This window comes from Falco biarmicus, chromosome 3 (genome assembly GCF_023638135.1).
Source record: "Falco biarmicus isolate bFalBia1 chromosome 3, bFalBia1.pri, whole genome shotgun sequence".
In the NCBI taxonomy this organism is placed as follows: Eukaryota; Metazoa; Chordata; class Aves; order Falconiformes; family Falconidae; genus Falco; species Falco biarmicus.
In genome coordinates, this window is record NC_079290.1 from 55,155,754 (window position 1) to 55,170,918 (window position 15,165).

The following is a 15,165-nucleotide window of genomic DNA, read 5'->3' on the forward strand; positions in this document are numbered from 1 at the left end:
CCAGTATATTGATGAGTGAAGGCTGCCTTCTGAATGTACAGAAACATTTATAATTTTGCGCTACCAAAGTGAAAATAGTTTCTTGGAAAGACAGTAGTCTTCTGGTGTACTTGCTTATTTACAGAGATAGTTCTACACTATTTTCTTGGACTCATTTTGGACTCTCTACAAACTGGATATTTGTCCTCTCTGGAATAAATACTTCTAGAATTTCATCAAAAATGAGTTTCTAAGAAGAATTTTTGAAAGCAGTGAGCATTCGTTTGCAGTGCACAGCTTTGTAAATCTCTGTATGTGAAGCCTTATCTACGTCTGGAAGAGATCACGGCTTCCACTGAACGTAGTTTGTTGTGACCTGATTGGGCATTCAAGAGCTGTATTTTAAGTGGGATGTAAAAGTGTGCTACAAATATTAGAAGGTCTTAGATCATGACCTAATGGTCTTAAGTTTTTGACTTGGGTCTTGTGAAGGGATATGCTAGGTTAGTTTTATGTCATGAAGTATTACATAATGAATAAATGTAGCTTTATTGTAGGCTTGATTTTTTTCAAAAGAGAACAAATTCAGAGTTCCCTCTCTCCTCAAAACTACTGCATAAAATGATTCTGTTGAATGAGACAATAGAGTCCATGGTTCTTCTTTTAGGTATCTTCTTAGTAAGAGAGATGCAAACCAAACTGGAAGGAAGCCAGGCACTCTGTTATTAACACGGTACAGGGCCTGTTACAATGAGAATTCACTACCCTGTACTGTGGTTCTACAAAGCATTAATGAAGTTCTAATTTAAAAAGCAAACAGCGAACCTCTACATTGCACCATAGGGACCCAACACATTTTATCACATTGTATTGTGACTAATATTAATATTGTTAATTAACAAGCTTTCTTGAGATCTAGGAATATTACGGCAACAAGTTTTTGTTTTTTTTTCTAAGGCTGCCTATTGTTTCTCAGTATCTCCAAACAGAGGAGCAGTGAAATGGAATAATCTAAATTACCTACTTGCTCAGAAGCTCAAAAAGTGAAATCTATTTTTGCTAAGTGGAAAATAATCAAAGTATTTCAATTTAAATAATTTTTTTACTTTAAAATGTGGACACAAAGTGCCATGCTGAAGGGTAGAAGTATAACTGGATCATTTTAAGAGTGGCCAATATTTGTCTTCAGAGGAAAATGAAGCTTAACAGAACTAAGGCCACTACTCACTGAGAAATTCTGCACAGGGGTTTAATGGGATTTAACTAACGCACTTTGAATTCATACCATTAATTAATTTGGCTTAACTTTCTCTTGTTACCCCACACAGACAGGATCTAAGTGTCTTTGTATTCCTTTCCGTACATAAATCCATTGTCAGTGTTGACTGTATCTAGGTAATTTTCCAGTATTGTGGTTTCACATAAGACTTCCTGCTTGTGCTCCAGCATCTAGTTATTTAAAAACGCTAAATGCGATGGCAAAATCTGGCATACAGAAAACTAGGTGATCCTTTGCTTTTTTTCCTGGGATGGGGTTATAAGGGAGTGTCTGTGTGAGTTCAGTGTTTTGATTTGTTTTGTTTTCTAGCGAGACTAGTTACTACTTTGTAGTTTGTATAATAAATTAAAAGGGGGGAGGGGCAGAAAGCTTAGTGTTTCACCATTATAAAGTGTGCAATATATATTAACTTATTTGAATTATTGTTATTATAAAAATAAGTTGTAACAAGGAGCTAAACTTCTTAAACAACTCTTTCCTCCTCATATTTTTAATACTGGAATAACTTTTCTGAAGTGGCACTACAGAGCAAGTGAAGAAACTGTTCTTTGTTAAATAGCTGTATCAGCCTAACCTACAATTTCATACAGTGAAATGGCATAATCACAATTTTCATTGCTGTGTGGTATCAGTAGAATGTTGTTTAACTGTCTGTTTTCATTACTGAAGTTTGCATTTCGCCAAGTTCAGCCTTAATCAGATTTTTCTCAGTTGATAAAACATGGACAATACTTGACCTTGCCTGGTTATTTCCTCTGGTTCATAGAAACTTGGTTCAGCGTGGTATGAAAGAAAATTTTTCTGCTACAGGCTGCTTGGGACTGTTTAGTGGTGGGCGGAGCATGTATACCTGTGGGCCTTTGCATACTGTCTGTTGTGAGATAGCCTAACTCACTGGTACTCATGGTTTGTCTTTACAAGCTAAATAAAATTGTTTATTTTGTGATAACAGTGAAGTGGCTTGTTGGTGGACCTGAAACAACTACCTACATATTAAAACTATGCCCAGAATTAACAATGTTAAATAATTTTTCTATGACTTACCGAGGTTTCACCACCAGGTTTTCATATATACTTTCTTTACAGATACTTTTTAAAACAAACAAAAAACCGGTAAAAGTGTTTCAGTTATCTTTGTGCATGAATAAACTGATGTCTGTGTAGTCTGAAGAAAAATCATCTAGAAAGCAGCTTAAATAAGGCTGGGTTCTATTGTACTATTACACGTTCTTTTGTAATTTAGTTGTAGTTGATTGCCTGCATTTGCATAGGTCTAGAAGCAACAAATCCATATGAGAGCACTAGAAATACAGAGCCTTTTTTGGTCCATTTTTAAAGGTTGGGTTTTTCATGTTCTTTTGGAAAGATTTAATTACAAGTCATGTGTTACCTAAGACATAGTTATTACTTTTCCTTTAACAGGTCCAATGATGCACCAGCAGCCTCCCTCCCAGCAATACAACATGCCACAAGCAGGTGGCCAGCATTACCAGGGGCAGCAGCCTCCTATGGGAATGATGGGCCAAGTTAACCAAGGAAATCACATGATGGGTCAGAGACAGATTCCTCCATACAGGCCACCACAGCAAGGTAGGACTTCACTTCAGTATTCTTAACGTTGATGTTAAATAACAGTCTTTAAAATGATTTTTAAATCACTTTCTTTCGTACACCAACTTTTGAGCAAATCATTGGGTGTCACAGTCTTTGTTTGCAGACTCTTTTTTTTTGTTACCCTTTTAAGGGTGATTCTTGCAGCAACAGATTACTGGTATCACCATGAAACATGAAGACAAGTATTTCTTGTTTTGAATTCTTTCTGACAAAAAGTATCTAAAAATACACATCTCAGATATACTGATGCAGAATTCTGTTTCGATATTTAAGTGATAGGAACAGAAAAGGAACAGAGTACCTGCTTGGTTCTGAATTAGCTCAATTACAAAAAAGGAACAATGTTCCACAATCTTGCTTCTTTTTTACTTTTTTCTTTCCAGTCCTTTTAGAAAAAGAATAACTTTATTTTGAACACCTTAGTCTGTTAAACACATGTTCCTAAAATGAGCTCAAAACTGAAGTTTGATATATATATATATATGTGCTCAGTCTAGTGCAGCCAAACTGTGTGTATGTATATATAGATAATTTTTTTCTTAAGTAAACCAGATTACATATGTTGTCTGAAATGCAACAATAGGGGTGGGGAGTACATTAGAGAAATATTTCTCATACTAAAATCAGAAATTAGCAGGCTTTATAACAGAGAAAACAAGTTATTTACGTATTGACTGGTTGTGGTTTTTCAGGCCCACCACAGCAGTACTCAGGCCAGGAAGACTATTATGGGGACCAATACAGTCATGGTGGACAAGGTCCTCCAGAAGGCATGAACCAGCAATATTACCCTGATGGTAATCTCTCATAAATGTTAACTTTCCCATTTTCTATACCTGCCCAATACTAATGTAGTCCTATGCCCAAAGTTAGGGAATGAGGCAAGAATAGTAACATCATACCTCATGTTTACAAAACCTTCCAAATTCAGAATTGTTACTACAGTTCGAGTTAGTATGACCAGTTAATTTTACAACATATTCAAAGCATGTAACTTGTAATATTCCCATCTGAAATTCTTAACAACAGTTCTAGTATTTAAAAATGAAGTTCTGTAATTGGTTTATCTAAAAGTGTGGAGGGTTTCTTAGCTTATCTGGTATAATTGAGATTAATTAAAACAGTCATAACTTTATTATAAATAAGAGAGGGGGCAATATCCTTTTATTAAAAATCTTACTGAAGTGCAAAAACTTGCTAAAAAGATGTGGTTTTCCTGTAATTATTCTATTTGTTAATGTAGTGTTTAGTTTTTTGAAGTCATGCAAATGTATTATAGCTGCTATGGTATGGGCCTTTAGTTTAATTTTTACAAAGGAGTAAAATGGTCCCTGCCCTGAGGAGACTGTAATTGTGAATCCTCTTTAGAAGTCCCCCCAGTACTTTCAAGACAAGTCTGGGACTTTCAGATTTCGAAAATCTGTCGTCCTGCCTCTTGGAATTTAGAGTGCTGAAGGCTGTTGGATTGTGTTGTAACTTAGAAAAGTTGCAATTAACCTGGTTTTAGGCTGAGCAGAGACTGAGAGAACAAAGATGCTGACTCATGACTACTCTGATAACTGTGTGTGCAACTTAATGGTATCTTATGAAGTTCAAGGAATGTGGTAGATGTTAACATTTAAAAAAATTATACAAAGCTGTGTAATTGCCAAAGCAACTACTCATTGCAAATAAAAGTATACAAGTTAGTAGTTTTGAATTTTAATTTCTATTAAATTGATCTTAAAATATGTCAAGCCACGTCTATATAAGCTTATGTGTGTTGTTTTTGGAGATACATGTGCAGAGTTATTTTATGAGTTGTATTAACTTGTAGTTACTAAGCTTTCATTGTGTAACTTCTGTTACATGCATGAACTTTAAATGATTACGGGCAATTTACTGTACTAAGGGCAATTTGATGTTAGTATCAATAGCTTTGTGGTAGCACATATTACTTCTCTAAGACCTATTCCTTCTGAAGATTCATTCTTTATCATTACTTCATTATTACTTTTATACGGAACATAAAGAAAATATAAGACTTAAGTTATATAAGAATATAAGGTGACGTATTTGTACTAGATTCAGTTAATAACCTATGGTACAGTTGCAGAACTAATTGCAAAGACTGCTAAGTTTTAGAACTGTTTTCTTCTTTCCTTATTTTTATATTAAAGTTTTGCTCTAAATTTTATATACTTCGTATAATTCAATTTCAAATTGAAACAAAATTTTGGGTTGTCTTCTTGACCAAGTTGTTAAGATATATTTTGGTCATCTGTAAGACAAAATGTATTCTAAAAACAACAGTGGGTGGGGTGCTTACTGCATATACTGGTTTCTTAATCAGAGATGCCTTTAGTCTTTGAAAAGGAAGGTTTGTTTGTAATGTAGAGAAAACAGAATGTTGCTGTTCTGTCATTTAAAAGTGAAATTTAATGTAGACTGTGGTTTATAACTTCATTGAGTTTTATTTGTTGTATTTCACACTGCTTTTAGCATATGCTTTTGAATTGGAGATCAGCAGAACAGGTGTTAGACAAAGTATGATAATTTCTTTCTTTGTTCAATCTTAATTTAATTCAAGTTATTTACATGTGAAAGGCCTAAATGCTTTCTTTTTTTTTTTGAGTGAAATATAAAGTACTTCCCCCCCCCCTCCCCCCCCCCCCCCCCAACAAGGATTATCAGAAGGTTAAGACCATCCCTTGCTGTGGTGTTGCTAAAACTACTGCATTAAGCCTTTTTTCCTGTCACATGTTAATTCAGTATGAAAGGAAATCATACTAATAAGTCTTTGGCTAATACAATTGAAAATTCTTTTTCATGTATATCCAGTTGAAATTTTTTTCATTTTTCTGAGAAATGAAATATTTTTAGGATTTTCACTCAGAGGCCATTAACGTTTCTTCCTGTCTCTTGTCGAATTGATGTAGGTCATAATGATTACGGTTATCAGCAACCGTCGTATCCTGAACAAGGCTACGATAGGCCTTATGAGGATTCCTCACAACATTACTACGAAGGAGGTATCTATATACCTTCACACACATACGCACATACATTCCCTTTCCTCCCCCACCCGTAACGGGAACAAAAATTCTTGCACAACACAACTTATACCCATGCAAAGCTCTTGTAGAGTACTAGTTGCTGGCTGTCTTGAAAATTGCAGGGAACGTGAAGCATTGAGAATAATTTCTTGCAAACACCTAAAATATATAACGACAATTTGCCATTTCTAACAATAGTAAAATGACTAAAACACTCTAGAGATTTTTTTTTTTACTTCAATGGAAATTTTTATTTAAACATAAATTTGTTGGTTCAGTTGTATATCTTTTTTGTGTGTGTATATATTTTGTATAATTATAGTGCTGTTAGGAAACAGCTTGCTGATCTTGTGTAGCTAGTCTGTGCTCTTCTAGCTGTCCTTAATTTTGTCTTTTTTTATTTTATTTAGCATAGTCATGATCTTATGACTGTGATGTTCCAGTAAACGTAATGCTCGTTTGGCAGAGATGCTGAAAATGCTGCAGTTCAACTTTGCAAAATTGGCTTTAACTGCAGTTTGTTTGGCCGAATTCCTTGTTTGGTTTGAGTTCTGTTTTGTTCAGTTTTTGAAATCAATATTGCATTTTCATTTTGTTCTTGTGTTGCTGGCTGTGCATCTTAGAAGGAAAACAATTAATAAAGTAGATATCTTTAAGTTTTTGCTTTCTTGCAATCATATTACAGGAAACTCGCAATATGGTCAGCAGCAAGATGCATATCAAGGACCACCCCAACAGCAGGGTTATCCACCACAACAGCAGCAGTATCCAGGACAACAAGGGTATCCAGGACAACAGCAGGGTTATGGTAAGAAACTGAAGACACGGACAGCAATCACAGAAGAGACTGAGATCCTTGTATGTTATTTCATCCCTGTTTTACTGAGTTGAATGGCCAGGCTTGTACAAAAAAGGCTGTATCCTGCAATTTCACCGGGCCCAAACAAGAAAGCATAGCAGACTTTTTCTGGGAAGTAGATCTGTTGACAATGTCGGGCAGTGTGGTAGGCACAGAAAACCAAAGGTGACTAGACAACATTGTAACAAGTGTCTGTGATTTAAAGGCCAGGGAATGCTTTGCTCTTTTCTGTCCTCTCTTGGTGAATACGGTCAGGTGGGCGGGCTCAGAGATGCCAAAGAACCATTTCTTCCTTGGAGTTGCCATTTAGATTGACATCTTCTAAAAACTAGTTTAAAATTTTATCTAACATGCATGAGTCTAATTAAAAATTCTTGTACCGATCAGTAAGGAAACGAATATAAGCATTGTTAATGCAGCTTTCAAGAGAGCTTGTCTTACAGATTTGCACTAGTGCAAACCTTCTGATGTATGGCAAGCATGAGAAGTCCTCAGCCGCAAGTGAGATAATACAGTCCTTGGGTGCAAGGAAAATTTCCCAAACAGGAAGCTGAATTAGTAGTGTGTAACTTCTGAAAACTTCAGAAAAGCATACTGAAAATCCCGCTCTTTTAAGTTTTACTTGCTTGCATATTGTAAAGCTGTATATACTTCTCTCAGAAGAAGGAATCTCTGAAATCCATATATTTTACCTTGTAGCTCTGTTGCAGGTTTAAGCACTAGAACTTTCAGCATTGTAGGTATGTTGGGAAGTGTGTGGATGACTCGTTTGCCGTGTAGGTAAAGGCCAGATTCATGTTAAATCCAGTCATGTTCAGACAGTGTTAAGAGGATCCACTGAGATTTAGTAAGATTTCTTGTGTTGGAGGTTATGGATAAATTGATAGTTCTAAAATAATATTCACGTACTTATATTCTGCTAAACATAACATAGGAACAGAATGAAGATCAGAGTGAAGGTCTATCTAGCTTGCTGTTACGAATTTTGTAAGTAAAGAAATAAGATCTAACTTATTCGGAAAATTTAGATTGAGATACTAGAGGAAAGGTATGAAGAAATGTGTTGGAGCAACTTATTCACTGTAATTTGTAAACCCAACTAGCATACTTCTCTATTTCTGCTAAAAAATAGAAATTGATACTGAAATTCTATTTTTATTTTATAAAATTTGTCACTGAATGTTTAGAATTCAACTATAAAGAATTGCCATGAATAAATAAAACCAAGTTTCATTTGTCATGTGAACACAGCACTTTTTAGGATGTATTATTCTTGCTTGATTTAATATTTAATTGCTTTCTAATTTGCAAAAATAAATCAGCATTCCAGTCATTATTCAGTCTTTAAGGTTTTGTTCCTCTGTAGAAAGCTGAAACTACATAGTTCAGGGAGATTTGAGGTCTGAGGAGAATGATAATAGCCTATGGAGCTTGTCTTCTCCAGGTCATCTGTTTGACTGTCTTACAGATCCAGAATTACTGATGGAGTTACCAGGTGATGTCATCTTAATGCGCAGTGCCTGTAGCTAAAATTTTAGTACTGAATCACATTATTACTAAAACACATTTGTTTCTTCTGGGTGTGTGTGTGTGTGAAGTGTTAGTTTAAAAGAAAGCGCTTAGGAAGACTTGTAACTCTTCAGGACTGCCAGTTTTTAAGGCATGGTGATGAAAAAGCTAACATGGATCTGCTGCAAAAGATCCATGTGGAATGTCACTGAAATACACAGTATGCCATCTGTCCCAAGGTAGGAGGGGATGAGGTTAATTTTCTTTGGAGCATGGCTGCACTGCTTGATGGTAGTAACATGCAGCTTCCAATGGTAGGCAAGCTGAGTCTGAGTCCCTGTGAACAGTGACGGAGTTTGTATTGACAAAAGAACTGCTGCCCTTTACAGTAAAAAAAAAAAAAGCTGGAGACAAAAGTTTTGGTTGTTTGGGCTTTTTTTTTGGTTGTTTTTTTCCTGTCCATTTCTTGGAAAGTTAAGATGACCAGAGAAGTATGGAGGAGAGGGTGCTTTTCTCCATCCCACAGTAGCATTTAGTCACATCTTACATTTTATGCATGTAACTTGCTTGCCTGACATCCCATTTATGATTGCTTGCTCTGGCGTGAGAACTGACTTTCTGGCAGTGTGGTGCTGCTAGTCTCTTCAAAAGGTCCAAATGCTAAATGCAGCTGATCATCTGGCTGCTCCTGGCTTTATAAAGTTCTGGAGCAGCATACAGTAGGAGGGAGGATGTGCCTAATTATGTGATTCTCCTTAGCCCTGCTCAATTGTAAAATTCAGTGCTTTTACTGTTCTCTTCTACCAAACACCTTAAGCAATCTTTTGCTTTTTCTTTTTTTTTGTTTCTTTTCCACTTTAATGATCTCCAGGCCCCTCCCAGAGTGGTCCAGGACCTCAGTATCCCAATTATCCACAAGGACAGGGCCAGCAGTATGGGGGATACAGACCCACACAGCCTGGGCCACCACAGCCACCGCAGCAGAGGCCTTATGGATATGACCAGGTAATATCTCATTTGATGAGAAAGTTGTGATTTCGTACACACCCATTTGATAATCTTGGTTTCTTGCGGATGTTTAAACTAATGAATTTGAGGGCATGGTTTCTCAGGTGTGTATATACAATTCTCATGGATTTTATTTCCAGGTGATTTACCCAGAATAACTTATCTGGAGGTGTGATTAGTCATTCTTTTCTGAGTCTGCAAAGTTTTAATGCAATTTCACAGTGAGGCCCTCCAGGCAGTATTTTTGGACCTTAAAAATTAAGATGATCTGTTTCATAGCCTCATGGCGAATGACTAATATGAAAGCTGAGGTTCCTAAATCTCATGGTGGAACATTCATTACTGTTTTGCAATAAAAATGGTTGAACTGATTTTCCACAAACACAGATTCTTTCCAATTGCAGAAGTACCTCAGGTGTGCAGCTAAGGTTCTTCTGTGGAGTTTCTGTGGAAAGACATGAAGCCTATTCTTGCATAGATTTTTCTCTGAGCATATAAAGCAGTATAAAGGAACACTGAACATGGGAAAGAAGTGACATGAAAATCACCTGCTTCTTTCCTATACCTGCTAAGTTTAAAACAAACAAACAATTAAGAACCACCAAAGCTCCAGGTGTTAGTTGTAGTGGCAGACTCCTGTAGAAAACCTGTCTTCTAATTAAAGGATAAAGCAGAGGTTTTATTCCTGTAGAAGATACTAAATGTAAAAATGTAATCTTTGCAATATTGAGTCGTTCAGAAATTTCATTACAACATACGCCTACTTTCCTTAGCATATATAAAGTGGAGATGAACTAAATACAGGTTACGATCAAGTTGAGGTTCTAGTGTTTAAATAAAATACTGATCTGTCAGTAGAAGATCAGTTGAACTTCCAGGAACTTTTCCTTGGAAGTAAGAATAGTCGTAATTGCCTACGTTTTTAAAGGAGAACAGTTGGCTTCCTTTCTACAGAAACTAGAAAAGACTAGGAAGAAGGAATAAACTCTTTTCAGTGTGGTCGTCTAGAGATGTAATTATAATTATTAACAGATAAACAAAATGTTCATGCACTGAACTAATAGCTTTCTCCTGCAAATAATAAGTTTCAGGAAAAGTCTTTGTTTGTGGCAAATGTAGGGTCAAAGAAACATAATCTTAGTTTGCTGAGTTTCTTCCAGCTTTCTTTGCAGTAAAAGTGGATAACCCTCTCTGCAGGTAGGCTCTACTATTCAAGTTTTTGCAATCTAAGTTCCACTGGGAAACTCAATTATAGAAGACCATTCATACTAGCCATTCCCATAGGAATTGCGCTGCTTAAATTCTCATCTGGCAGCTGTTCTGAAACTCTTTGCCCTGATGCATTGTTATATATACAGTGGAAAAAAATTGACATTGCAACATAAAACTGGAGTGTAAAATAATGCCTTACTGTGATGGTACTGAACGTGTCATGGTGGCAGGGCCGCAGTTTGGGGAATGCTCACTTCCTAGCACACCACTTGTTTGTGTAAGCTGTGCGCCCTGTGGTGAAGGATCACAGTAAGCATGTAGCTGTCATCTCTGCCCTCCTCTGCAGTACGTGACATTCTGTCAAAAGAAATCAAGAATTATCAATAAGGGTAATAATAATGAGTATTGGATCTACGAAGTAATTGATTCCCATAGGATATATTGACACTTCTTAGTGTTCACTGGGGTGTGTCTTGGTTTGAGATGCAGGTGTCAGTCCATTCTGTGATGCTTGATATGTGAATATTTTTAGGGGTCTCTGAAAGCAAATTTTCCTAAATTACCTTGAATTTAGGTGACCTTGTCTTTTTGAAATAATTTTCAATGTTTAGGTGGGAAATAATTCCCATCTTTTGTTTTTGAGCGTTCTGCAAATTTCATGGAAGTCTGTTGAATATAAAGGTATACTCTTTTGATCAAATGAGGTTCCTGGCTTTAAATCTGTATCATCAGTCTTACTTTTACATTAAAACACAAAGGATTTTTAGTAAGATGAAACTGTACCACTTATATTAGTTTATAATGTATTGTTATTTGTTTCCACCTTTTAACATCAGAGTTTATTTGGGTGGTCTTCTGATTTCAGCTTTTAGTACAGGAAAATATGAAAATATGCCTTGTGGTCTAATTATATATTTTGAATTTTTTTTAGGGTCAGTATGGAAATTATCAACAGTGAAAAAGTACTCGCATTCCACTAGGCAATTTCTATTAGCAGCCATATTGTCTCCTCAGCACTGTGGACATCTTCCTGAGATGAGAACTTCCCTTTCCATCTAGCTTTTGGAAAAAATTGTGTGGCTGTTTTGTGGTATACAGTCTTTATGGGTTAAATGTTAAAGACTGTAGATTCTTAGAAACTGATTTCACATCTCTACTCTAGATGGCAATATTGGACAGAAAATATGTGACATAACGATTTGCAGTGAGTTGAGAACTGTATGTCAAATAGACTGTTACAGACTGAAAGGTGCAAACAGCTTTGTATGTTTATGAAGGTTATGGGAATTTAATATTTTTTCCACAGATTTTTTTTTTGTAGGGGGAAAGGGGAAATGCACACTTTTTACAGCAGCAATATTTTGTATATTATGTTTTTCATGTGGTGAATATGCAAGACAGTACACTACTCACTGGGCAGGATAAGAAATCTACTGTTAAAAATGGGTAGGGGCATGATAAGTGCTTGATTGTATAAGTCTCAAAATGGTGTACAGTAAAGACAACAGTGAAAAAAGATGGAGAGCATCATACATCACTGGTAGGTTCATGTACAAAGAATGAAAATCCCAGTTATCTAAATGGGAACATAATTAAGACAGTATAATGTAGTCTTGTGCAAAGATTAATTTTTTTAAGCTTTCCAATTTTTCTGAGTGAAGCAGTTTTATAAAAATTGTTTCTAACGTAGTTTGACAATTTTTCTGCAACATTTTTTGGGTAACAAGATAAATGTTTGGGTTTTATTTCTCAAGTGTTTTGTCACAGCTTTGCATAAGCAAGCTGTAATTCCTCTTAATTGCAATAACAAAGAAAATGACAAGTGTTAATTTTACTTGGCTTGAATATGCAAAGAACTTGAAAAAGAATATGGAGGACAGGACTGTATTGTATAAGTGTATTTTAACCTTTAGTTGAATAATTTTTATGTATCAAAATAGCCTAGAAGACTTCATAAAACCTATCTAAACTTTCCTAATTGGGAGTTAATATCTTTAGGAAGGGGCATTTTTTGTGTGTGTCCATTTTTATTATTGGTTAACATGAGACCAAGAGATGTTTTATAACATCAAATATAAAACCTGTTGGTGAGGTAAATGCCAAATTTTGAACTGCATTAATGCTTACAGTGTTGCATGTGAGATAGAGGCAGCACCTTGATCAATAGCATAGTACACAAAAAAATTGGGTTTTGAGACTGTCCTGGAATGGTGTATCAGATAAATAGATACTCTGTTGTGCAGGAATATATGTGTTCAAGAATTCCTGGCAATTTTATAAAGGACAAAACTTGAAATTATCCCTGGAGTAAAATAATACTAACTTCTTCAGTTGGTGATGGTATGTGGCCTGGGGGATGGGGGAGAAAAACTGGTGTTCATAATATAACATTATACATGGAAGGCAAGATTTTCAAATTGTTAATCACTTTGAAAGGGAAAACAATTTTCTTAGTCGATAGAAAATACATATCAAGGTTTGAACAGATACAGCATGAAGAACATTATTATGAATGAAATGCTTGTAGGTTCTGTGCCAATTTTCCACCACTGTGTACTTCATTGCTATTTAAAACTGTACTCCATCAATTCTAACGGAAGAATAAATTATTTGTGATTTTAATTTTCTCATTTGTTTCTTTAAATTAGATCCCTATCATTCAGATGTCTCATCTGGAGACTCTGCTGTGGGTTTTTATTTTATAGAAGTTTGGCCAGAATAACCAAACCAAACTGTATTTGCATTCTAGGACTTTATCAAAATTCTCTTGCCATAGCCAAGTTAATTAGAATTAACTGTTCAGTAATCAGCATGTTGTGTAGGTTGTTTGTTACAAAATTTTTCCTCTGAAAATGAAGGTCCATGAGGCTATAATCAAGATGACTGAATTAGATAAATGAGTTGAGGAGGCAAAAATGTGTTGAACCCAACCTGGTGTAGATACGTTATCTCATTTGAAATAAGCTCAACTGACATTAAGAAATAATTTGTCTTGCCAGCCCATCTTCTGTTGTCTTATTCTCCTTTTTAATGGAAACTAAAATTGCAATTTTAATAAGCAGAATTTCCTCCAGGGTTTCCCTCCTAGAGACTACTACATTTGCAAGGTTTAATTGTTTTATAACGGTCCTGTTTCGTAAAACTTTTTAATTGGTGGTGACAAAAATTACCTTATTCCTCTGATACTATGCCAGAACAATATGCGAAAGTATTTTTACTAAAATTATATATTAAATAGAACCATATTTCCCTAAACAAAAAAGAAAGCAGGAATTCATGACAGCACCAGGATGAAATAGCAAGATACAAGGTTCATTTCAGTAATTCATTACTAAATAAAATCAAACCAATAAGACACTAGTAAGTAGTGTAACATTTGGCATTTTATATGTAGAAGATAAGACCTAAGAGAGAGACTGACACTGTGGATCAGATATATGAACAGAAATGATACAAATCTTTGAAAAGTAAAGAGGAGGATTTGATTAATTCAGCGACTTTTAGTTACAGCGCTGTAAGTTTTGCCATCATATTTGGCTTTTCCTTTTCAGACTGTTTTATTGCCTTTTCTGCTCTGTGAATGACTGGCAGGCAGGAGAACCTAACTCGCTGTTTCAAATGAAATTGACTACACAATGTTGTAGCATAAGAAGCAAACATGCCACTTTATAGTGCGGGATAAATATATCTTTTTGCAAATAATCCTGCTCTTGTTCTCATACCTAAAATTAGTTTTAAATGTTTAATTGATTTTTTTTGACAAAATATTCCTGATTAGAGAGGCAAGAACACTTCACTGCAAAATTATCATTGTACTTCTACAGTTATCACCTCACAGGATGCTGAAGCATTTTAATGTGATTTAAAAAAAAAAAAACAACAAAACAAATCAGACTGAAATTTACAAAATTGTTACATCAGCAAGTCTAGGTGAAATTCAACCAGAAGCCCTGAAGAAGTTTTTAAAAAGTAGCTGATTTTCCTACATGAGCAACAGTTGCTGTATCGTAAAATAGAAGCATAAGGGTGAAATCGTAGAATTCATAGAAAGGCTGGGTTTGGAAGGGACATTTTTCACTAGATCAGGTTCCTCAAAGCCCCATCCAACCTGACCCTGAATTTAACTTCTACATCATCCTCATAAAAGAGCAGATGAAACAGGATAGAAATTATAGTTATTTTGAACAGCATATTTTACACAAAGGTATCTGCAGATATTTTAGATTACAGTAAGTTATAGTTAATCCTATGAAATGAACCTAAACAAACCTTCTGAAGTGAATAGATAGGTGGATAAAGCAGTAAGGTTAAAGTAAAATATTTTTTTAAATAGTGTAATAAATGTTTGTTTAAACAAAACAAACCAAGCCACCAAAAACCAAACACACACCCCACACCCCCCTAAAACCCAAACCCCCTGGCCCTTAATCTGCTATAATTACTGTAAAAAATCCTGGCACAATCTGATGGAGTTAATCTTCATTTGTACGTTCACAAAACCTGAAGTTCTTGGAGAAGCTGCTACTGTAAAAGTAAAGCATGCAGTAAGGGGGATTGTGAAGCACTGGAAGTCAGATAAAACACAGGGAGAAGAGGAATAAATGTTAAATATCAAAAATGGAGATGATTATGCCAGGACTCTACTGGGACCACTAATTAACACCAAATAA

The 15,165-nt window shown here is 35.4% G+C and overlaps 1 protein-coding gene across 3 annotated transcripts in view; it reads left to right on the forward strand.

The window, feature by feature from the left end:
• SS18 (SS18 subunit of BAF chromatin remodeling complex) overlaps positions 1–13,117 on the forward strand; it is a 42,514-nt gene extending 29,397 nt beyond the window's left edge. Inside the window, exons 6-11 of one of the 3 annotated variants that reach the window (XM_056331680.1) lie at positions 2,681–2,848; positions 3,565–3,669; positions 5,791–5,883; positions 6,593–6,715; positions 9,147–9,280; positions 11,427–13,117. In XM_056331680.1, coding sequence (XP_056187655.1) covers positions 2,681–2,848; positions 3,565–3,669; positions 5,791–5,883; positions 6,593–6,715; positions 9,147–9,280; positions 11,427–11,453 — 650 coding nt within the window. In that variant the 3' untranslated portion in view covers positions 11,454–13,117. The remainder of the gene's footprint in view (positions 1–2,680; positions 2,849–3,564; positions 3,670–5,790; positions 5,884–6,592; positions 6,716–9,146; positions 9,281–11,426) is intronic. The other 2 variants (XM_056331681.1, XM_056331684.1) reach the window with 2 other exon arrangements.
• Positions 13,118–15,165: the final 2,048 nt, after the last annotated feature.